The sequence below is a fragment of the Polyodon spathula genome, chromosome 22, assembly GCF_017654505.1.
Source record: "Polyodon spathula isolate WHYD16114869_AA chromosome 22, ASM1765450v1, whole genome shotgun sequence".
Taxonomy (NCBI): domain Eukaryota; kingdom Metazoa; phylum Chordata; class Actinopteri; order Acipenseriformes; family Polyodontidae; genus Polyodon; species Polyodon spathula.
Window position 1 is genome coordinate 30,483,655 of NC_054555.1, and position 23,242 is coordinate 30,506,896.

A 23,242-nucleotide genomic window follows, 5' to 3' on the forward strand; every position below is an offset into this window, starting at 1 on the left:
CTAAAGGTTCAGCACACATTCATCCTTGGAGTCATTACTCTTTCAATAGTCAGCTCAACAAAGTGTTGTTTTTTTTGCTAGTGGCATTTTGGGAATTTAAAATCAAACCGATGCTGTTTGTATAACGCCGGTGTCATGCACACACCCATGCTAATGGAATGACACAAAACGATGGCGACCACATTCATATGCTGGGACTCATCTGCTGTTTTCTCAGTCCAATTTCCCAGTGCTTTTTTGGCTTTAGGTATTTTATGACATACAATAAAAATAAACTATAAACTATTAGTGTTTTTCTTTCAAGTCAAACAGCTTGAGGCAAGCCAACAATAGCACTGTGATCTCAACACTCCCCCAGGAGATTTTCAGTCGTATTCTTGCAATAAACACCAAGGCTAGCTCCTGCCTCTGCAGATTTACACCTGCCAAGGAATCTCGGGTTTTGTGCTGCCTTTAATTAAATAGTATTGTTGGGACTTCATTCGGGGCTCAACAGCTGTACTCCCATTCTTACAGAACATATTATTTAAAGCAACTTTGAAAGCTATAAAAGCTATGTTATATTGCTCTATTTGTCAGTTTGAAAGCTATTTGCACAATTGCAACATTGCTGTACTGCAAATTAATTGCTTAGGGTTAAAAAATGAATAAAAGGATGATTAACCCACAATACAGAAAGTTTTAAAACGAATGATTAAAACACGCACTACAGAACGTGTTGAATCATGTGCTGAGATATATTACCTGATTCACTGTATTTTTTCTGTATAAACTTGTCTCATCTCCCAGGAGAGTATTATTAATACCCTCCTTTTAAAAAGGGTGGATGCACAGTGGGAAGGCTCTGCCTTTGTCAGCTGTGGTTTGATACAGGGCTGTGATGCAGAGCGAGGGCCTCAGCTCATGTCCTCCAGTGCTGAGCCCCCACAGCGACTCATCTCATTGTCCGTCCACCATTCGGACTCTTTCATTTCCATCATATTCACTCTGTGCTATTTCCTCTAAATCTAAGCCTGTGAAAACACCAGGGTGCCACCTTCCCATTTAAAGTTATGGAAACAAGAAGAACCAATGATTAATAAAAAAACAAACTCTCCATCTGGGCCCCAGCTTCACATTCATCAGACAACATTTTTTTTATTATTTTTTTGGCTTACATGTTGACTAGTCATAAACTGAACAGCTGTGTTGCTAAAAGAAATCCTCCAACAGTCACTTGCTGTGCTGAATACTGCTTCCTGTTGGGAGGAGCTTGTTTTAATGTTAATTGTTTTGCGGCAGGTATAAAATCAATAAGAAAAAGCATTGCTGCCAAGCAGGACAGCGGTTGGCGGTGTTGGAAGGAAACAGCCTCTTTTAATCTAAGCTTGAACACAGATTCACACAAAATCTAATTTCCTATTGAAATGTTACCGCTTGTATTCAGAAACCCGTAACCCTAATCTTAGTTTACCAGAATCGGGACAGTTTATTTCAATGCCTTTTACAGCATCCTTAAAGGGCCTGTGTGAGCTGCTGTAGGTTTGAGTGGTCTCTCGTAGACAGACCGTCATCCAGTCTCAAATAAACAACTTGGCAGCTTCTCCAGATAAATGTCTACAAATGGTGTTTAGAAGTTTTACACAGAGCAGATACAAATCATATTTCTCTCCAATATTATCCACTGAAGTTCACTAAATCAGCTAATGTGTGTGCCCTTCAGGTCTGGAAGCCTGTCTGGTTAACACAGGTTATAAACTTAATGAACTTAATTAGCTTTGGGCTAAACCGAGCTCTGTTTATCTTTGACAGTTCTGGTCATCAGTCAAGAGGCCTGTTCTTGTATTTTTTGCTCAAGACTTTCTTTCCAATGAAAGTCGATACAGCAGGGAGCATAACTATAAATCCACCTGCCTAGGTGTATATTGTGAACAGAGATATGCTGTTGACTATTCCAGAACTGTGAATTTGTGCATTAGATGCTATTATTTATCAGATTTGTATTAACAGCCAGTTATTAAGTAATACAAGCCCTAAAGCTTTGCATCATGATGAGTTAAAACTTCGGCAAGTCCTATAAAGTAGCTAGTTTCAATGCTTGTGGGTCTGTCTAAATGAGCTCCAATGTTTCACACCTTACTGGATATTCTGAATTTGCACTCTGCACTCTTCAGAACACCATATGGACGATCCGAAGAGAACACATGGGTAACCCAAAACCACTGGGCTCAGCTTCCTGCTGCGTGTGCAGTTTACTGAAATCCTGTTATGTACTGAATAGACCCAGGATCAAATTACCAGAAAAAATGCAAATATTTACAAAACAGGAAGACATTTTTACTATCTAATTCACTCATATTCGCAAGCCCTGGAACATGACACACTTTTCCTCTGGACCGGGTTTCTGTGCAAAAACACCTAACCCTTTCCAGGCAATGAAACGTGTGTCGTACATATACAGTAGAGATTGCTTATTCATATGAATTCCCTTTCGTGAGACATGGAATAGGTCTGAATTGCACTGAATTACCTGCAGTAGTTGTGCTTCCCAAGCCCCCCCTCTCCGTTGGGGTATTTCATTGTGTTGTAGGGGTGTTGGAAGGTCTCGTTCCAGTACAGACAGGGCTTCCCTCCGTGAAGACAGGTCTGGTTCTGCTTGCCTCTGTAATCTTCTCCATTCGCCGTGTAGCACTCTGCAGAACAAGGTGCATGCAGCACAGGTCATTAACCTACCATGCAATGAAAATGCAAAGTGTAGAAAGGTGTGGGTCGGGGATCAGTTAAAGCAAACATGGAAACACTGGGATTGCAAAGCCAAAAGACTCAGAGAACCACATGTTACCAGACACATGTCTGTATGTTAAGCTGTCTGTACTGTAGCGATACATATACAGGTTCATAGATTATAACGTAGAACACCAAATACATTTACTTAAAGAGATTTATTTTAAAATGTAGATGTACATTCATATATGGCTGCTGATATATATATATATATATATATATATATATATATATATATATATATATATATATATATATATATATATATATATATTTTTTTTTTTTTACCTTTTCACCCACAATGCAATTTATTCATTCATCTCCCCCACATTAGTTTCCACCATAACCGAGCAAAACAAAAGAAAAAGAAAACATACAAAATGAAAGCAGCATGTAATGCAAGACTGAATTCTTCAAAAGAATAGAACTACAAACATATGGGAACTTGACAGCGCTTCAATCCACTCCACCCAGTACCGGGTTTAAAATGAGATCCACTGCAAAGCAAGAAGCCAGTCAAGCTCATAAAATACACACTGCAAAACACTAATCACACACAAACAGTGTTTGAAGACAGTTCACTGCGCTTGGTGCTTTAAAAGAACTGTGTAGGAGTTTGTTACAGACCAAGGCATGAGAAACCTCTTGTGCTGTAACAGACTCACTGTGGCAGAAAACAACAGAAGTTTCTTCTTATGTCAAAAAGTCTGACTTAGATCTTTGAAAATCAGATCAGAAAACGATATCTCCAAGCTGCTGAGCTGCATTTCCTTTGAAGGCTGAAGAAGTTAATCAGTAAAGGACAGGCTTCAGGGTTTTTTGGCTATGCGATTATTTTACAGATTGCAAAGAAACATATTTTCTACTAAATCAAAAACAGTTTGCCTCCCCGCTCAATCCAATAATCTGCTCATGGTATTACTCAGAATTCCACAAACATGTGCTCCACCACACAAACTAATTGCTTACTATCATATGAAGTTTACATGTCTGTAGTTCAAGAGCTTCTTTGCAAATGTATTATTTTTGTTGAGTGCCAGTTTAGAGAGAGTGGGATGGCACTGTCATCAGCACAAAGCAAGGAGATGAACCAGGACAGGACCATCATCAGCACAGAGCAAGGAGACGAGCCAGGACAGGACCGTCATCAACACAAAGCAAGGAGACGAACCAGGACAGGACCATCATCAGCACAAAGCAAGGAGACGAACTAGGACAGAACCATCATCAGCACAAAGCAAGGAGACGAACCAGGACAGGACCATCATCAGCACAAAGCAAGCAGACAAACCAGGACTCAGACCTAAGAACTTCCGGCTCTGGATCAGTTGTTTACACTGATCATTTAAGATAATTTTATACTAAAACTAATACTGCACTTGCACTAGAAAAACAAAATGACCTCCATGGTTTGAGGATTCCGGTAGCATGACTCACAAATCCTTCAAGAAGCCACAGGTTCAGGACTCGTACCTAGAGGGTATTTACAGCTTTCCTGAAGAGTTCAGAATCGAGATGGTCTGGCAGCCAACACACATCAATCCTCTGTCATTCTTCGAGCCAAAGCCTTTTTTATTCCTCCAAGCTTTGCTTTCTGTGTGCAGATTGCCTGAGGAAGAATTTGTTAGTTGCCTTGCCACCCCCTCTGAAAGAGCAAGCAGGACTGCTTGTTTGAAGTCCTATCACAGGTTAACCCTTTGAGTTTGATAATGATTTAAACATGGGTCTCTACCTCCAAGCAAAAGTTAGGGAAGTGAGAAATATGATCAAAGGGTCTGAGGTCATTACCCCAGTTCATCTTCATTATAGAATTCTTGAGAAGGCTCCATCCTATTTGGGTGCGTTATTTAAAGGACAATAGCTCTTTCAGCTGTGCATGTGCTGCTAATTACATTCAAGGGAAATTAGAATACCTGATGGCTCTTCTACAACGTCTATAATCACAGCTGCCAATTCATACAAGTTCAAATGAATTACTATAAGGATGTTTACATGCATGTAAAATCAAGCCAATGTGTGTGTGTGTGTGTGTATATATATATATATATATATATATATATATATATATATATATATATATATATATATATATATATATATATATATATATATATATACACACATGCATAAAGCCAATAAATGCATAATTAATTCAATGTGAATAGCATTGTGTTGAATTCATTATGCAAAAAAAGAATGCAGTCTAAGAACTTATATAAAAAAGTAAAACTGTTATACACATTTAGATGACATAAACTTTCATTACCATTTAATATGAACACATAATGCCACTCATATATGATGTCACTCTTCTCGAGACACCATGCAGAAAGCTGCCTACTGAACCTTTGACATCTCGTCACTGCAAGAGCTCAGAGCCCTAATTAAAGTACCAGTGGTTTAGTCTCTTCACAGTCATGACTCTCAGCTCCTGACAGGTACTTCTCTGCAATCCATCACCAATGCAAAGATATTAAGTTTCAATAATTGCAGTCTGTTAACATCAAACAAACCGTCACCCTCCTCTGACAATTTACAGTCTCCTCTAAAAACAACAGCTTATTTTGCCTGACATGTTTTATTAGGGCTCCAGGCCTGCATCTGCTCTCTCTCCCAACTGTCTATTCAAAGTGTTTACTATTTACTCGTGGCTCGGATAGTTCCGTCTATGAGTTCAGAAGACTTGTACATGGAGCTGAAGCTGGAGTTCAACCCTCATGTGTCCTCTCTTGTCAGAATGCTCACAGTACTGCCATAGTGAACCATTACTTTATGCATTATTATACAAATGAATGATGGCCATTACATCTTCTGCATGGTAAGAGATGAACAGTATTAATCTTATAGGTGCTGAGCATGCTGAGTGTTAATGGTCTGGATCTAATGGTGCCAATCCAAAGGTCATTTGCTTGTTTGTTTGCTACAGCAGGGGTTGACACAGTACATGCCATGTCTTGCCTTGATCTGGGGACAGTGCAGGCCCAAGTGGTTACATGAAGCCATCTCATTGCGGTGAAGGACAGTCAGCAAAAAAAAAAACCCAAAAAAAACAGAAAACCATGTAGGCATTTTAAGTTTGCAAAACGTCTTCAAAACAGCAACCACTTGGAATAAGTATTTAGCCTCCCAATCCATAAGGTGTTTTTTTTTTTTGGACTCTGTTTGTAATAACTCTGCCTCTGATTATTCCCTTCTATCATGAGGCAAAGGCTTTATTGTGGTTTGATCAGAGGCCTTGATTGAAAACAGAACCACCATTGCGTGAAGGGCAAAATCCCTCGGAAGCAGAAGCAAAGATCAAAGATGAAGCACCAGATATCTACAGCCATGTCTGGGTTCTTCCTTTGCATCTAATCTCCTGCAATTATTTTCTTGGGATTACAGCTAATTATTGCCATATTATAGTGTTGTTTTTAAGTTGGTTTTTGATTTGGGGGGGGGGGGGGGGGGGGGGGGGGGTGTGTTGTTGCTGTCCTTGTCAGGTTCCTGCAAGATGAAAGAAGCAAACTAAATAAAAGCTCTTGCCTGCAGCTAATTGAAGAATACTGTATACTGAATACAAAGGAACCAGAAGCCTCTCCTTAGTCTTCAGCAGGATGCCAACTGAAGGAATGCAAGTAGTCCCAAGTTGCCAGATTGTGCCAGTAAGGAGGTCCCGCTACTGGCTTTTGACGGTGGTCTTTAATGTCAATGAATTAATTAATTCACTCACTGTTGAGCATTGCTGGTACTGCGTAAGGAATATGCAATTGTTTTGTTGTCAAACACAATTATTGTGGTATCACTGATGATCACAAGTTTGTTCTAAGTATTTAGAATTTAGAACACTGCTCCCCGGCCAAACCACCAAACTGCAGTTTGAGAAGGATGTGCAATGAACATAAACCATTAATTTCCAACTGCAGCAAAAACAAGATCATCAACTTTTATTTTTTTATAAATAAACATCCCTGATCAGAGTCGATTGCCAACGACGGCACATTTTAATTTCCGTTTCTTTTTGCAAAGGAGAAAACAAATCAAAATAAATAACATTCTGTGAAAGCTGATAAAAAGGAACTTCAAACAAGTCTGAGGAGGTGAGCATGACGGCTGACTTCAGCTTTTTAAACCCCATTTGGGAAAGCCTTTGTAGTAAAGCTCTTAGAAAGCACTTTTAAAATGGCGCTGGTGGCTGTAGCAGCAGTCAGGTTATTACAGCGGTTAATGGGCATATGGGTGCAGTGGCAGAAGATATGGGTGTAATGTGGCTAATGGGTGCTAATGCAGTGGATGTGGGTGCTGCAATGAGGGCCCTGCAGTGATTAAGCAAATGGTCTATGAGACAAAAGATACAGATGGCAGCAAAATTGAAATTCTCTGGCTAGACCCCTGTCGTTTATATATCGATGTCTATAGTATCCATTCATTGTGGTGTAAAGTTTCACTGCAATTAATAACATACCGTGTTGCCCTTGGTATGCAGTGTTCCAGACCTTTATAACAAGTTGGACTGCGTGTGTTCTCCCTGAAGCTGAGCTTTGTCAGCTGAAGAGGCAGTTCACATACATTTTTCATGTGTTTCTTTGTTTTATGTCATGATCTTGACCTTCGTACTGTATGTAGCATCTTCATTCTCCCTGCAGCACATTGAAAGAGTGTGGTATGGAGGACGAAAAACAATGCCTGGTTTCATAATAAATGCATTGCATGACAGAGGCTTGCTTTTTATAAACCCCAAGACAGTTTTGGTTTAGTGTCAGTAATTCTAATATAATTCTGTACAAACTAACATGTCTCCTATTCGTAAAGTCTGGGTAAGTTCGACTGGTGATATTTTAAAATGTACGCTTATCAGTCATGAATTAATGTTAGCATTAGGGTCCTGTATGAAGTGTGGTTTACTTCATTTGAATCCAATAGTAAAGATTATGCTGAGACCTCTTTGTGTGGTAAGCAACAACACAACCCTCTTCACCTGAAGCAAGAATGCAATATCCAGGGCATTCTGCTCACACCTGGTTTCAATATTTTCAACAGTACTTTGACGTGGTAGGAATTCTACCTGACCATGGCTTCAGGCTACTCAGGAGGCAATGTTTTAGTAGCTGACAGGCCCTCTAATTGTAATGAAGGAGGGCCCTCCAGTTAGGGTGATAGTTTTTAGGTCTACTGGCAGGGCTTTGTGCAGTGTGATCTGCGGACAAACAGATGGTTTCGGTCAATAGGGCTGTCATCCTATTACCTTTCATGAGGACTGCATCAATTAGAAAGATGCAATGAATAGAAATGTATTCTGTTACACGTAGTCATGGGCATGTTCCCATCCTCATTCAGTATCAGTTCAAAACATGACCATTTTGCAAAGCACATTCTCCACAAATGACAGCGAGATCTTGATATTATCAGATCTACTGGAGAAAAGAAACCCTGAAAATGTGTGTATGAGTGTGGTCAGGTCAGATAATTAGGAAGCACTGTGCTTGCTGTTGATATAGCCAGCATAAATCCCTCTGCATTGCCCTGCTCAATACAGCGTGCTCACTACATGCATTCCAGCTTTGTAAAGACATGCAAATTCATCATTATTCACCAGTGTCTTATCAGTTCACAGTGAAATGCCTACAAAGCAAGTCCTTTCTCAACAAATGAACTCATCCTGTTTGTTTTGTCTATTTCTATAAACTACGTATAAAGACAGCTATCACTGGACTGAGCTATCTACAAACCAATGAGAATTCCTCGCTGCCATCAGATTGCACCCAGCTATCATCTTAAAAAAAGTATTTTCTTAATACCGAAAAAATGAGTGTTTATCTCATGTGATGTGTAGCATTTATTGTGATAGCCCTGAATGCTGATTGCATGGCAGTGTATTGATGGAAAGAGCACTGATACGCTGAAGGCTGATTGCAGGGCAGTGTATTGATGGAAAGTTCACTTATATGCTGAAGGCTGATTGCACGGCAGTGTACTGATGGAAAGTGCACTGATATGCTGAAGGCTGATTGCAGGGCAGTGTACTGATGGAAAGTGCACTGATACGCTGAAGGCTGATTGCAGGGCAGTGTATTGATGGAAAGTGCACTGATATGCTGAAGGCTGATTGCAGGGCAGTGTATTGATGGAAAGTGCACTGATATGCTTCCACCAGCCTTGAGGAGTCTTTTCCGAAGCATCCGCTAGGAAGCATGGCAAATAATGATCTCAGCAGAAACAACAATAGAGAATCAAACACAGCATTTAGAATAGGATATTAAACAGGGGAGACTATTAGGATACTAGGAAACTGTACACATCTAACATTTTGGATACTGTATACATACATACATACATACATAAATACATACATATATATTTATGTTGGTATTGTAACCCTTTTATAGTGACCGATACATGTGGATACAAAATATTTTCAATAGGAATACTGCTGCATCCCACACTGTCATAGAAATCATGATATTAAAAAAATATATTGACTTTGAAAGGCTTCCAAAGATTTCAAGTGGTTTGCAACAGCATGAAACTCAGCTTTCAACACGTTTCTTTGGGTTGCTAATATTTTTTAATGTCAATTAGCAGCATTTATTAAAGCTACAATTTCTGTGTTTCTGAAAATGACTGAAGCATACCCAGCCCCTTCAGATCAGACAGTTTCCACAGCTTATATGGGATTCTCTGAAGTGATTCACCTGCATGCTAACCAACAGTACAGCCTATATTCTGACAGCATAGCATAGTGACTTTGTGAACTCAGCAACTTCTGTACATCTATTCCGAAACAAAAATGCACTCATTGTAGCTTTGTTATTTATCTCCAAGTTTTAGGTTAATAGTTAGTGAACAAATACTAATGGAAAGTGTAACCCTGCCAGACTAGACATGTCACTTGCTATATTCTAACAGATCCTGAAACTGCATAATCTTATGTACAGTATGATGTAGGTTTAGTACATTGTGAATGATGTAACCATGAATTAAAACCAGACTGTTCCATCCAGCAGGCTAATTCTGTCTCATAAATACTCATTACATTTGGGAAGCAGGGTAAGAGATTGTCAATTCCCATGTACTAAACAAATGATGACGACTTCTTTAATGTTAGTCTCGTGTAAAATGTAAACTGTCATACCTTCTAGAGTAAACTAAGAACCACATGGATGTTTGTTTTGTAGGTACTAATATTCACTGGCATGCACTAAACATTCATGCTCGTCTCATACGCAGCGCAGCAGAGAAGCGGTTCTGATTGCCAGCCAGCACTGCTTTGACAGCAGGTGGGGGTAACTCTATCAGTTCAGACTGGGGGGACTTAAAAGTGATGAAAACCAATCACTCTACACTAACAGGGGTGTAGTGTTTGACCACACAGTACTGGGATTCTTCTTCGCAGTACTCCAATATTACCAAGCTCCGAGGTCTAGCTGGCAAGGTGGAGCAGCATGGATAAGCCTTCCCAATCATGGTTAGGTCTCAAGTGAATTGAGGGGAGTGATCCCGATTTGGCCCTCAGTGGTTAGCCCGTAATATAAAACCATCTGAAAAGGGAAGCTGGACTGAAAAGAGGGTGGATAATACGCAGAGCAGCGCTTACATCTAAACTTCACATATCGCTATGGGATATATACATTCATTTAGATTTTCCTAATATGAAATTTGTTACTTGCGTAACCTCACAACTTTAACAACATCTGGTTACTATCTATTCTGGATTCCTGAAAAGTCTTCTGAATGCTGTGGAAGCCTGTGCAGCACTGATCTGCCTGCCTGACAGAAAACACAGCATTGAGGAGTCTTTTCAGAAGCAGACTTTGCCAGGTATGACCACAGCAGAAACAACAGTAGAGAATCGTAGGGAACACTGGATTTCAAACATGAAACTCAACATCCGGAAACAGCATCTGTAAAGGATCAGCTTTCCGAGACAATTTTAGGGAAAGCTTGTTTCTCACAATGAATAATAGAGAGCACTTCTGCTTCCAGTGCTGCTAATCCAGAACCTTTTTAACTGAGACTCAAAATCCAACTCTAAAAGCCCTGACACAGATGTGACTCCAGAAACACCAGCACATGAGAGAGAAGACAGGCACACATGAGCAGAAGACCCTCTCGTTCCTCTGAGATCTCTGCCCTGTCTCCACTGGAAGCAGTCCTTCCTTGCCCTGAATCTTTACTCTACAATATGTGCACACATTCATGTGAAATGACCTGTGATTATCTTCCATAGGTCTGTCGTCTCCGAAACAAAGATGTCTCTGTTTCTATTAACCGGAATCTGCAGGAGGACATCTGTAAATAAAACAGGCTTGTAACTTAAAACAGAGAGATCTATAATCGAAGACAGACTTGGTGGATTAAACGCGGAGCAGCATATAAATCTAAACGGCCAACGGTCCTGACACTCAATTGTGTTGGGTAAATGCACTTAGTGTATGGTGTGTACAAGGTGGCCTCCTTCGTAGGTGCATGTAAGGGTGTTTTTGTGAAGATACTGGATACTGTCACGGCTTAGCTCTCTGATCCCTGATTAGCAAGCAGGATTTCGCAATTTTCTTAGCACATTAGAAGAGGAAATAACGTGGGTCATAAGTGTTGTATATTGGGACTGAATCCATCGCCTCCAGGCGCACAACCTGTTGCTTACCTCCCTAGATGAAGACAGAATCCCAGTGTGGCAGAGCACAGTTCTGCTCTTTAGAAATTGCCAGGGATGGGGTTAAATTCCCCTACCTGCCTTGGTTCATTGTGTTCAGGTGGCTGGGGTTGATTAGATGATTAGTTTAATTAACGATCAATCAGTGCCCAGCCACCTGACATAAAAGGAGGCCTCTGCTTTTCATTTGGGGGGGATGGAGCTGAGGAAGCAGGTTGGTGGGTTTTTGGTGTGTGATTTTTTTTTGAACTTTGATAAATCCAGTGAAGGCATTGCCCAGCCTGGACATTATTATTTTTGTTAGTTTTGCTTTTTGTCTTTCTTTTTGTGTTAAATTGCTTTGTTTTGGCCCTTGTGCCCTTTTTTTTTGTGTATTTATAATAAAATAATTATTTTTTTGAACTACAGACTGTCTCTGGGCCTCTATGTGGCGCTATCCCACACTGCCACCAAATGTGGCAGGCTGGCGAGTGGATAGAGGTTGATCTTTAGATTGATTTGAGCAGGAACATTGCCCTGCAAACGAGAAGCAATCACTTTGTCTCTAACGAGTCACATGACTGAAGCAAGTGGCAAGCTGCACAGATTCACAGAGTTGTTGATTTTTAAGGACTTTCTGCTCATACAAACTATCACTTTGAAATGTTTCTATTATGATGAAAAAAATAAACAAACATGGTGAATGGCAACACATTCAACACAAGATTTGCTGAACTATTTTTTTATTTTATTTTAGTCCAGTAAACCACAGCTTGTGTTATTTGTTTAGTTTTTCCTTTCCAAAATGTTGCATACCTCTTGAGACTTGGTCCACTGGTTAGATACAATGCTTTGTTTCTTGTGATTGTGGGCTTTAAGTAATTAAAATAACATCTGGAAGAGCATTTACTAAAAAAAAAAAAATTGGCCCTCTTGAAACAAACATGATATTTAAACCACATTGATTATTTTTGCTTGTTTTTTTCTTATTTTTCAAATGAAAAGCGAGCATTCAAGGACACCTCTGTGAACGGGTTTTTTTTATAAGAATCGTTCGTGGGACTCTTCATGGAGAATTTACTGCAAAGCTGCCTTAGTCATAAATTACAGTCAATGCTAATGCTCTGAAAAGGAAAGCCTCTTCTAAATAACTCTCACACGTTACGTTTTCAGACAGTTTCAGCGCTGGCAAACAAAAATTTAAATGAAACCTGTAGGGAAACTGAGAATAGTATTCAAATCTGTCAAATCTAAATGTAGGTCACTTTTTGGTTCTTTTGCTTTATTATGAGTTGTGCACATTCTCATGTACATTACCCTCCACCAGGACTGGGTGGGGCCAGGTGTTTTAGAGCTCTCTGTAATGGATATTGTAACCTTTGCATTAGATAACTGTACACCAGTTACAATACAGATTTCTGTTAAACTTTGCAATGGTGACTGTCAAGATCAGGATGACATTGTTCGTCCTTTATTTGTGTTGGTAACTACAGTCATCTTTACGGGTATCACAAATAGGAACAGCTTAAAAACACCCTCAGAGCTTCAAGCATGTCGTTTGAATCTATATTTAATATAATAATAAAAATAAACACTTCATCAGGATTCTCTATCTACAAGTTAAAGTACAGTGAGTGTGCTGATGCTGCCCCCACATATGAGTATGTGCACGACCCTTCACTTCTTCTGGAGCACCAGTCATTGTATCAACAGCCTTGTCCCAACACCCTTTTCATACTGAAAAAGTTACAGTTCAAAATCTGCCACTGGTGCCATCTTAAGACCTAACTGTGCAGTTCCAGAATCAAATGCATGTTTTAATGGTGACTTCATAACTATTACAGCAAGCCAAATGTTACTGGTTGTAAAACTAATCTGTAAACCTACACAGTATGTCGTGCGTGCATGCGTGTTTGTGTGTTCGTGTGTGCATGCGTGCGTGCATGCGTGTTTGCTCAAGTCTACAGTAATACTTTTCACCACCCCAGTTGTGTTTTGCTTTGTAATGATATGCTTCAGAACTCAACTACAATGCGTCTGCATCATATCGTCCTTCTGTAATTAACTGGGTTTCTTTGTATACTGGTGGAGAGTAGATTCCGTTCAAGACTCTCCCAGATTTTCAAGTTTCAACACCCCACAAGGAATATGAATTGCATTCCTTTAAAAGAAGCTCGGCTGAGCTGTGTTAAAATTAAACAAATCTTTTCTTTCTGCTATGATTCTTGTATTAAAACTTTTTATCCTAAGCAGTCTGTTTCATTTACCAAAGCCTGCTCTATTCGTTATGAACCTCAAATAACTACAATACATAGCAGACAGTAGCCAACAACAAACACGTTGACTCCAGAAAACACTGCTGACATGTAGGTGCAGATGGCAGCACTCGCTGCCCAGATGGTGAAGTCTCTCATTTAAATCAAAGGATATATAATTAAGTAACAAAATAATTAAACAGCATAGCAAAGGGATTTGGGTTTTAAACATGAAACACAATGTAAGCTACAGCAAGAGAACGTTGGTTAATGTGGTCTTTTTTTATTTTTCCAGAGCACGTATTTATTTCGCCTTTCTATATATATAATTCAGTAGCATGTGTGTAATTCAGAAAAGCTATCCCAGAGAGGTATGCTCGTGCAGTATGACTGAACGAAAGATGAAAGGTGATATCTGGACTGACGGATTGACTCAGCAAGGAGTAAACAGGGGCTATGCAGTATATGGGCATTGCAGTTCTTAACAAACCTTCAGTCCTGTTATTGATTGGTTTTGACAGCTGTGATCTTGTAACAGGCCTGGTTATTACTTGTGTTTGATGCAGAATTAACAAACTTTCCAGACTGAAGCTATAAACTGCATGAAGATTTAAAAACACAAATAAAAAGCCAGCAATCCATGCAGGCAAGTCTTCATTTGTAATCATTTTCCACTTCCAGCTCTAATTGTGTGTCTGGGGTACCAAACTGAAACCAAGAAGTGGGTCATTTACTTATCTTTTTATACTGTATATAAATCTGATTTCTTCTTCTTCTTCTTCTTCTTCTTCTTCTTCTATTATTATTATTATTATTATTACTGTGTTTCAACATGACATGCATAATCTTCAGAATTAAGAAAAATCCATGATTTACAGTATGAGCTAAACGGAACAGTGTACAGTAGATGCAGACATGTAAAATTAATGGGGATTCCACTGCATACATGTGTGTCAAATAACAATAATCATCTAATATAGCTTTATATTAATATAGCTAATAGCTTATTTCACATATTCGTCAATAATAACATCGCATTTCAACGGATATGCAAACTGCAGATATGTATCAATTGTGTAGCTTGTGTAGCCAACATGTAGCGCTGCTGTCATAAAAAGTTGCAGTCTGCCTATGTCTAGTTACTGTACTAAGCGTTGTATAGCATGATAATGCACACGCTAGAATAGCCAATGCAGTGTCCTGTCTGCAGTGCATTCTATTGAAACCCGTTCACGTGAAATGGGTCAATGCTGTGACATGCGATACACGCTTCTGTAAAAACCAGAAAGAAGTGTATTAACTTACCCGTTTCAAACTGTGCAGAAGAGAGTGCGAGCATAAATCCAGCTACAATGAGGACGGAAACAGTGAAAGAATCCATCTCCAAATCTCCCAAACTGCAGGCTATGAAGACACCCACAGCTTGATCTTCTTAATGTTTTTTGAACAGGAAGAGTCGCAGGTGACTTCTTTTTATAGACGCAGCGCTTCCCTGATCTGAAAAATCAAGTTGCGAGCGATTCAAGTTAAAGCTACCTCTAAACACATCTGGTCTCTTAACTCACTGCTGATCGGAATCATACAGACACGAGAGATAGCAGAAAGCAAGGATCCTATTACCAACCATGTGACAGGAAATCGGGGCAAGTTCTTCAACCTGCAAGACTGGGCATGGAACATGGTGCGCTCGCAGTACTACGCGCCGCTGGTGCCGGTTTGGAGAGCGCTGGCAGCGTGCACTCGGATTTACTGTAGTGAAGTACAGTCGCCTTCTTTAATTAGCTCTGTGGACCTGCGTTGTTCAGCTGTACAGTCTTTAAGAAAAAAAAAAAACAATTTCGTTAACGACACAGCTTTAGATTACAATTACATGGCTAGCTTGTTTATGTTTCTGGTGTTTCGTTTTAAAAATATCCGTTTATTTAAATAAACATGACCAAAAGAAAACAAAAATGCCAACATTCATTGACACCCATATAAAAAAAAAGGCTGTAAATAATGAATTGCCATTAAAAATAAATACATTAATAATAATAATAATAATAATAATAATAATAATGATGATGTTAATCTGTTCACGATGCAGAACCTATTGACTGTTTTTTTGTTTATTAACTTTGTTTGACTTTTTTGTTCCCGACGAATTTGCTGCAGTTTTTATGAACCCATCATAGGGGTAAGTGTTCCAAGTTGTAGGCGACTGAATGTCGTTTATATAGCGGGGTTGTATCTACAGGGCATGCACTAACATGTAAGGAACTCCAGACAATATCAAACTACCCGACTCCATTGCAAATGCTCAGACTGCTTGAGTGCTTTTTGCTGTGGTGTTGCTGTTTTGATTTTAGACAGATAAAACAGTTATGACCCTTACATTTTGCACGAAATGTGTATAGCTTCTATCTGATGCATGATGAAGTGTGCCGACATCACCTTCCAGGGAGCGAGTCTCGAAGTACCCGGGGCTAGGTGAGCGGCTGTCAATTAGAGGCGACTGCTTCTTAGAACCGCTGCACTTCTCCGATTTCAAAGGGCTTATTATACTGTGCAATTATGTTTGGAGCAGGAATGGGAAGATTCTTTCAGCTGCAGAGGAGTTAATAAGTAAAAAAGATACAGTAAAACCCAGTGTGTTTAAATAGAACAAGCTACTGTATGTATTGATGAATGCTGTACATTAGCTAATGTTAATCAAACTAATAATAACTCATGTAAGGGGGTTCACCTTACCCTTTTGTGCTTGTTAACACCTTCTGATTGTGAAACATGTATAATGTTTAGTTTAGAGTAAATGGATCCTTTCACTAAAGGAATACAACACTGTTCAGTAACCCTACAATAATCCCAGTCATATTCAGCCATTTGCAGGGTTGCGTTTGGTACCCCAGTAGGTTTTAATGAAAGTTGACAAACACTGTCCACTGCTTTAAGTCTCCTCTGGAAACAAAGGGTTTTGTTTTTTTTCAATACGGATCATTAAGTCAATGTGTGTTTTCTCTTTTGTCAATTTGATCAATGTTAACCAGCTATTACACATGTTGATTAGATAGCTATACATGAAGCCCTTGCCTCTGTTTACTTCAGTCAATGCTGCAGAATGGCACCCTTGTGTTCGTGTTTATGTTATCCAAAAGCCTTGCTGAAGAACAGCAGCATCTAAGAAGTTTAAGAGCCCAAGTGAACTGTTGTAAGAATGAATGTTATTGTAAGCACCTAACAGACAGGGGTAATACTCCCAGACAATGAAGCATTACCTCATAACATAGAGTAAGGAAGTCTTGAAAACAAAAATGAAAAAAACATTTGTTTACAGCACAGCACAGCTAGTGTGAGACCTCCCTCAGCAGGTATGGGTTATTTAGTAAGAGAGATGGAATATTTATAGCAAAGAGCAGTAAAAGCCTGGTAAATCTTAAGCAGGCATGGTAAAGCATTATAAAAGATGCTAAACTGCAAAATATGGCATTTCAGGGTTCAGTTGAAAGCAGAAAATAGTCCGAGCAAAAGTACTTTTAAAGGCATCTGAAAATGCAATTACACTGAATAAAATACGTCTAAGTATTCCCAATGCACTTTGACAAAGCAGCTCTGAAAATAAATACATGCAAAGTTCAGTTCCACACGACTTTACATGGAAGAGATTTCAGAGGAGCTTCGGAGGTACTGGAGAGAGCTTCACAAAGAGGCTGGTGGCTGGACCTGAACCGGTGCTGAATTATAACAGTTACATAAACAGTGTAGAAGGGAAGAGAAGCTTGCACACTCAGGAGATGTAAAATGCTTAGGGTTTTTTTTTTTTTTGTCCAGTAATTAATTACAGTATAATGTCTCAGAACTGGTATCCTCCCATGGAAGGGCAGTCCAGCATTTTCCAGTGGAAACACGACATGCCCATTTCAGAACCACACTTTCTGTTCCATAGTCAGGCTTCTCCTTCAGCGGTGTCTGATTGCACCGCAAGCCGCGTCGTTCCATTTTGACCCGCTTCCTGAATGTGTGGATTTTGATTTCCTTAAACCATCTGGTCTGGTCTGCACCCCTTCATTTACTCAAGGGCAAAATGTCACAAGAAATTACAGAAGATGTCTGCTTGCAAAAGAGCTACAGGCAACACGGCTTGGCAAACAAGGGGGACAATAACTGTTTACAGACAGTGTAAGGTGAAGTTTGCCAGCAGTGTCATTCACAATGACAACCGATTGTAACGTCCCTACTGCACCAAAAACTGAGCATTTTTATAATGCATTACAAAGAGTGCAGGTTTAGCTGCAGCAGCAGTGTTTAGATGGCACAATATTATGCATTGGTGTCATCTTCCTCCTTTCCTATTTACTGACATGGAGCAGAGCACATCATACCTGTAACAGAAGAATCAGCCAAAGGGGCTGCAGGAGATATCATTTTTTAGAAACTTGTTAAAAGGTCATTAAAAAGGCTGGCTGATGCATGTTCAAAGCCAAAGGGCTGGACTTTGTAACATTAAAAACATTTGGGGCTGTGCTTTCATTGGCATGTGTTCCTTGTGTGTAGCTGGACTCTGTTCTGAAAATGAAATATGCCCTTAGATTTATTTAAACATTTCCGCTCCGCTTTTCCGCTTAGGTGGCCTTGGCAACTCTCTGTGTTTATATGACCTGCTCTCTGTAATAATACACCAGCATGTCAAACTCAATTCATTTACACATCTTTCTTTAATGCAAGCACAAGCTATTAAAGGGCCAGCAAGGTAGACTCCTGTGTTTACTTGAACAGAAAGACATGCCTCCAGGGAGCATTGCTCTGCTAAACCAGTTATAGCAGAGAAGGGTGTGGGTCACTTCACTCGGACTCTGGCAGCTGCTGGAGTGCTAAAGTTCTTAATGAATGTGTTTATTTGGCTGCATCACCTGCACATAAACCAAGATGAATTAAAGAGCTGGCAGTGGATAATGCCAGCGTTAGCTCATTCATGCTCTAAGTTTCTACTTGGTTTTTCTTCCAGGATATCAGGATGAAAGTATAAAATAGTGAAGGCTCTCTCCTTTCCATTACGCTGGCTCAGCAGATAAAGGAAGCTCATGCTGGGGTGGACTAGTCATCCATCAGAGAGCGAAGCGCTCACATCATCTCATCCTATTTAACAAACCCTGGCAGCTTATGCATTATCATCTCTACTGAAATCCCCTGCTTATGCAAAACTCACAGCATGGTGTGCTACAGACAGCATCTTATATTTAAAGAGAGACCTTGAAGCAATAGATTACGATTCACACTTAAGAAGGATTTATGCAAAAGTCCACAAGCTTGCAGAGGCAATTAAATGTTTTTTTTTTTTCTTTTAAAAATTAAAATCTATTGGGGGGAGAGGACTCCTACTCTAAGATATCATTGATGACCTTAAAGCTCTTTAACATTAATCAGTAATTTACTGTGCCCAATTGTTCAATTATTATGTTCTTTTTTTTCATACTATATTATGATTTTGATTCACAATTAAAGTGGTGGGTCAGACTGTTTCAAGGTCATCAACATTTCTCGCCAAATGTCATGCGCATTTCAGCCCAGTCACCTGTCTTCTAATATGTCATATTTAATCATAAGTTGTCCATCCAGCAGGGTTCTCTGTAGCGCCATGAGGAAAAGCAGTTCCTAATGGGAGCGCCAGAGCCAATGCAACGTTCCTTTCAGAATCCCCAGCGAAGACTAATGACTTCGCACAGCCAGGCACCGGCACTCCCCTGACTGCCTGACTCACCCTGCACACCCCGTGCTGTGCATTTACCAGGAGATCCACTCGGGGAAGCCTGACACACCCTGCACACCCTGCGCTGTGCATTTACCAGGGGAGCCTGACTCACCCTGCACACCCCGTGCTGTGCATTTACCAGGGGATCCACTCGGGGAAGCCTGACTCACCCTGCACACCCCGTGCTGTGCATTTACCAGGGGATCCACTCGGGGAAGCCTGACTCACCCTGCACACCCCGCGCTGTGCATTTACCAGGGGATCCACTCGGGGAAGCCTGACTCACCCTGCACACCCCGTGCTGTGCATTTACCAGGGGATCCACTCCTTTTTTATTTTTCAATGGAATTTAACCCCTAGGTATGTTAATAGCTCTTTCAGTACAGCTGGTTGAGATTTTCCTACAGTATTCCACAGAATTGTTAAGGACAAAATGCTAAACTGTCCGTGCATATGTTTCACATTTACAGTTTCATTGTGCAGTCCATGCAGCTCTTAATTATATCTTGTCTGGATTGTGTTTGTTGCATTTCTGAAGAGTCCATCACTGTGCTCTTTAATTTCATTTCCATAGACTTGGTTTGCTCCTGTGGAGAGTCCGGATGATATGGATTAAAATAGTCACACTGCTGCCTGAGCACAAGTGAACGTCTGTGCATGAGGGCTGTTTCCAACATGCTGTTCTGCATGTTTAATAAGACTGTGTGTTGTGGTGCTGGGATTCGCTCACTTGATTTAAAAGTAAATGTCACAAATACAACTATTCTCATGTTTAAAATTGAAAAGCTTGAAATTATCATTTCAAAGCACACGGAACTCAGTGGTTACCATATTAAGAATGATAATAGTTGTATATGTATATATTATATATATATATATAATAAATAGTCATCTTATATAACATATATATATATATATATATATATATATATATATATATATATATATATATATATATATATAGTTATATAGTATATGAACGTTATGAAAGAACATTTTAAAAAGATTCCCTGTTTTATGTGGAAATCCCCCCTGTAAAGACAGGTTGTTGCTACAAGCTAGGCAGCTGAGCATTAGCAAGAGGTAGAAGAGAAGCCCTGTAATTATAGAGCTGGCAGCTTAGCATGAAGTAAACACTGCAATGCGCTGCCAATACAATGTTCAGGCTGCGTTTCCAATACAAAACACTTTTCTGTATGTCTTTCACTTTGGGAGGTCTGTACAGGCAAGCCTCCAGTTGTACACGATACACACTACTGCCCAGCCAGCATCGTGGCACCAGGTAAAGCCAAGGCTGGTTATTCTTGACAGCATACTTCAGCAGCAGCACCAGCAATGTCACAACATAGTATCATAAGTTGTATAGTTTCCTATGATATAGTATAATATGTACAGTATACTGTTTATATATTTAAACAGGCTTGTACTATAAAAAAAAAAGGAGAATCTCAGCGATGCATTTCAGAGCGAGGCACAACCCCCCCACCCACCCCCCCAAAAACAACATCGGCTTTAGGTTTTGCTTCAGTGCAAAAACCACAGGATTTATTTAAAAATTAAACTTAAAAGGCAATTAGTCAAATAAAACAGATTCTTTTTTGTGAGCAAGCTTTGCACTGAAGCCAACGTTTAATGAATCTGTCCCTCTGTTCTATTAGCGGTTCATTTTCTACAGTCTGTTTTCTCTTTCCAAAGCAATGTATATCCATGCTCATTCTCCCAAGACCATCAACCAATGTCGTGGTCCAGACAGACTGCTGTCCCATAGAATTTCCAGTTCTTGACCTCACAAAGGAAATGCATTCCAGGAAATGTTCTGTAAATGATGGAATTCCATCCCCATTGAATTCTTCTCCCACGCTGCTCCTTCTAGTTTCCATGAAGGCTACACGGTACACTGCTGCAGTAGTTATCTGAATAGCACAAGCATGGATGAATATTAATGATATACTGCAAGTGTAGAAAAACAGCTTATTGTTTCTGTGGCAGTTTGCTAAAGAATTGTGTAATGCATTACAGACATTGAGAAAGGATAAGGTAAATAAAAAGAAGGCATAGCGCTGTGCAGTTATCCAGCTGCAGGGAGGGATAAAGCAATATCTGGCTTTATGTTCCAAATGCATTGGTAAAAGACAAAAAAAAAAAAACACAACAGTAGTTTTGTTCTGGTAGTGGACGGATGAGTACCATACAAGTGTGACTTTGTTCTCCCGGTTACTGGAAACAACATTCTTAGCAAGGTGTCATTTTAGAGAGAGCAGCTGGGAATGGGGGATTGCATTAATTCATTTGAATTGTATTGTTGTCTTTGAAATAACGAGCAACATGCAACTCATAATAAAATAATAAAATGTGCCCTATAGAATACTACCTTGCACCCTATTATAGTGTAGCCACATAGACTCACACTCTTCTCATGACTGAAGGTCTGTATGCTTGGACAATTGTATGGCTGTTTTCAAAGCTTTTTACTGCTATTAAAAATAATAATATAATAATAATAATAATAATAATAATAATAATAATAATAATAAAATAATAAAGAAGCAACCCAGAGTTACTTAAAATTGGAATTTCATAAAACCATGAACACAATATGAAACATCTCTATAGATTTTATTGTTATTATAAATACTGATCAGGTTAAAAATACATTTTGCAAACACCATTCATTGACAGCTGCATTCACACTCCTTCAGGTTTCAAAACTATTTGAATGAGAGAGCCAGCTGTTTGAAATGAGAAGGGTAAAGAGAGCTTCAATGACAGGTAAAGCCAGCTTCACACGCCAGTCTGTTCTGTATGTATCACGAATGCCAGGTAAAGCCAGCTTCACACGCCAGTGTGTTCTGTATGTATCATGAATGCCAGGTAAAGCCAGCTTCACACACCAGTGTGTTCTGTATGTATCATGAATGCCAGGTAAAGCCAGCTTCACACACCAGTGTGTTCTGTATGTATCATGAATGCCAGGTAAAGCCAGCTTCACACGCCAGTGTGTTCTGTATGTATCATGAATGCCAGGTAAAGCCAGCTTCACACGCCACTGTGTTCTGTATGTATCATGAATGCCAGGTAAAGCCAGCTTCACACGGCACTGTGTTCTGTATGTATCATGAATGCCAGGTAAAGCCAGCTTCACACGGCACTGTGTTCTGTATGTATCATGAATGCCAGGTAAAGCCAGCTTCACATGGCACTGTGTTCTGTATGTATCATGAATGCCAGGTAAAGCCAGCTTCACACGCCACTGTGTTCTGTATGTATCATGCTTGCTGCTTCTCATGAAGATATTTGCACACTATTCCTTATATTCATGTGCATAAAAAAATTTAAAAAGTTCACAAAAAGGCAGCAGTATTTTGAAAGCAGCTAGTTAGATCTTTAAAAAGAAATTTTCTGTATGGCATCAAACAAAAGTGATTTCATTCGAAACAGCCTCATGCTTCCACAGTAAATCAGCACTCATCACCCCATCTATTGACATGCACTTAATGCCTTCCCTTGTTCACGTGAGTGGATTGATTCAAAATCCTCCTTTCACTTGCAGGGACTGGAGCAAGGGCACTCATCCAGGTGGGGGTTCTGGATAGAGCAACCTAAATACTGATTGTATTATTGTAACGTACAATGAACCAAAACACAATTAAGAGCAATTAACCCATTTTCTCCGAACAGCTTCCAAATGGAAACAGCAGATGTGTGCAGCTGTATAATAGCAACGATCCATAAGGAGCCATTCATATTGTACCAGCTGCCAGGCTGTGCTTTAAATCAGCATTGATGTACTGCTTACACACAGTCATCATGATTAAGTTTCATTGACATGTGAGGTTTCACATTGTGTCATACATGGACAATACCATTATTACAACTTCAGTCAAGTTC

At 39.7% G+C, this 23,242-nt stretch overlaps 1 protein-coding gene across 2 annotated transcripts in view; it reads right to left on the reverse strand.

The window, feature by feature from the left end:
* Positions 1–15,418, reverse strand: part of LOC121297406 (kremen protein 1-like) — a 32,601-nt gene extending 17,183 nt beyond the window's left edge. The window contains exons 1-2 of one of the 2 annotated variants that reach the window (XM_041223722.1): positions 14,935–15,418; positions 2,510–2,672 (exon numbers count right to left, since the gene is read on the reverse strand). In XM_041223722.1, coding sequence (XP_041079656.1) covers positions 2,510–2,672; positions 14,935–15,010 — 239 coding nt within the window. In that variant the 5' untranslated portion in view covers positions 15,011–15,418. Of the gene's footprint in view, positions 1–2,509; positions 2,673–4,236; positions 4,767–14,934 lie in introns of those variants that run through there. The other variant, XM_041223723.1, reaches the window with a different exon arrangement.
* Between the last annotated feature and the right edge of the window lie 7,824 nt (positions 15,419–23,242).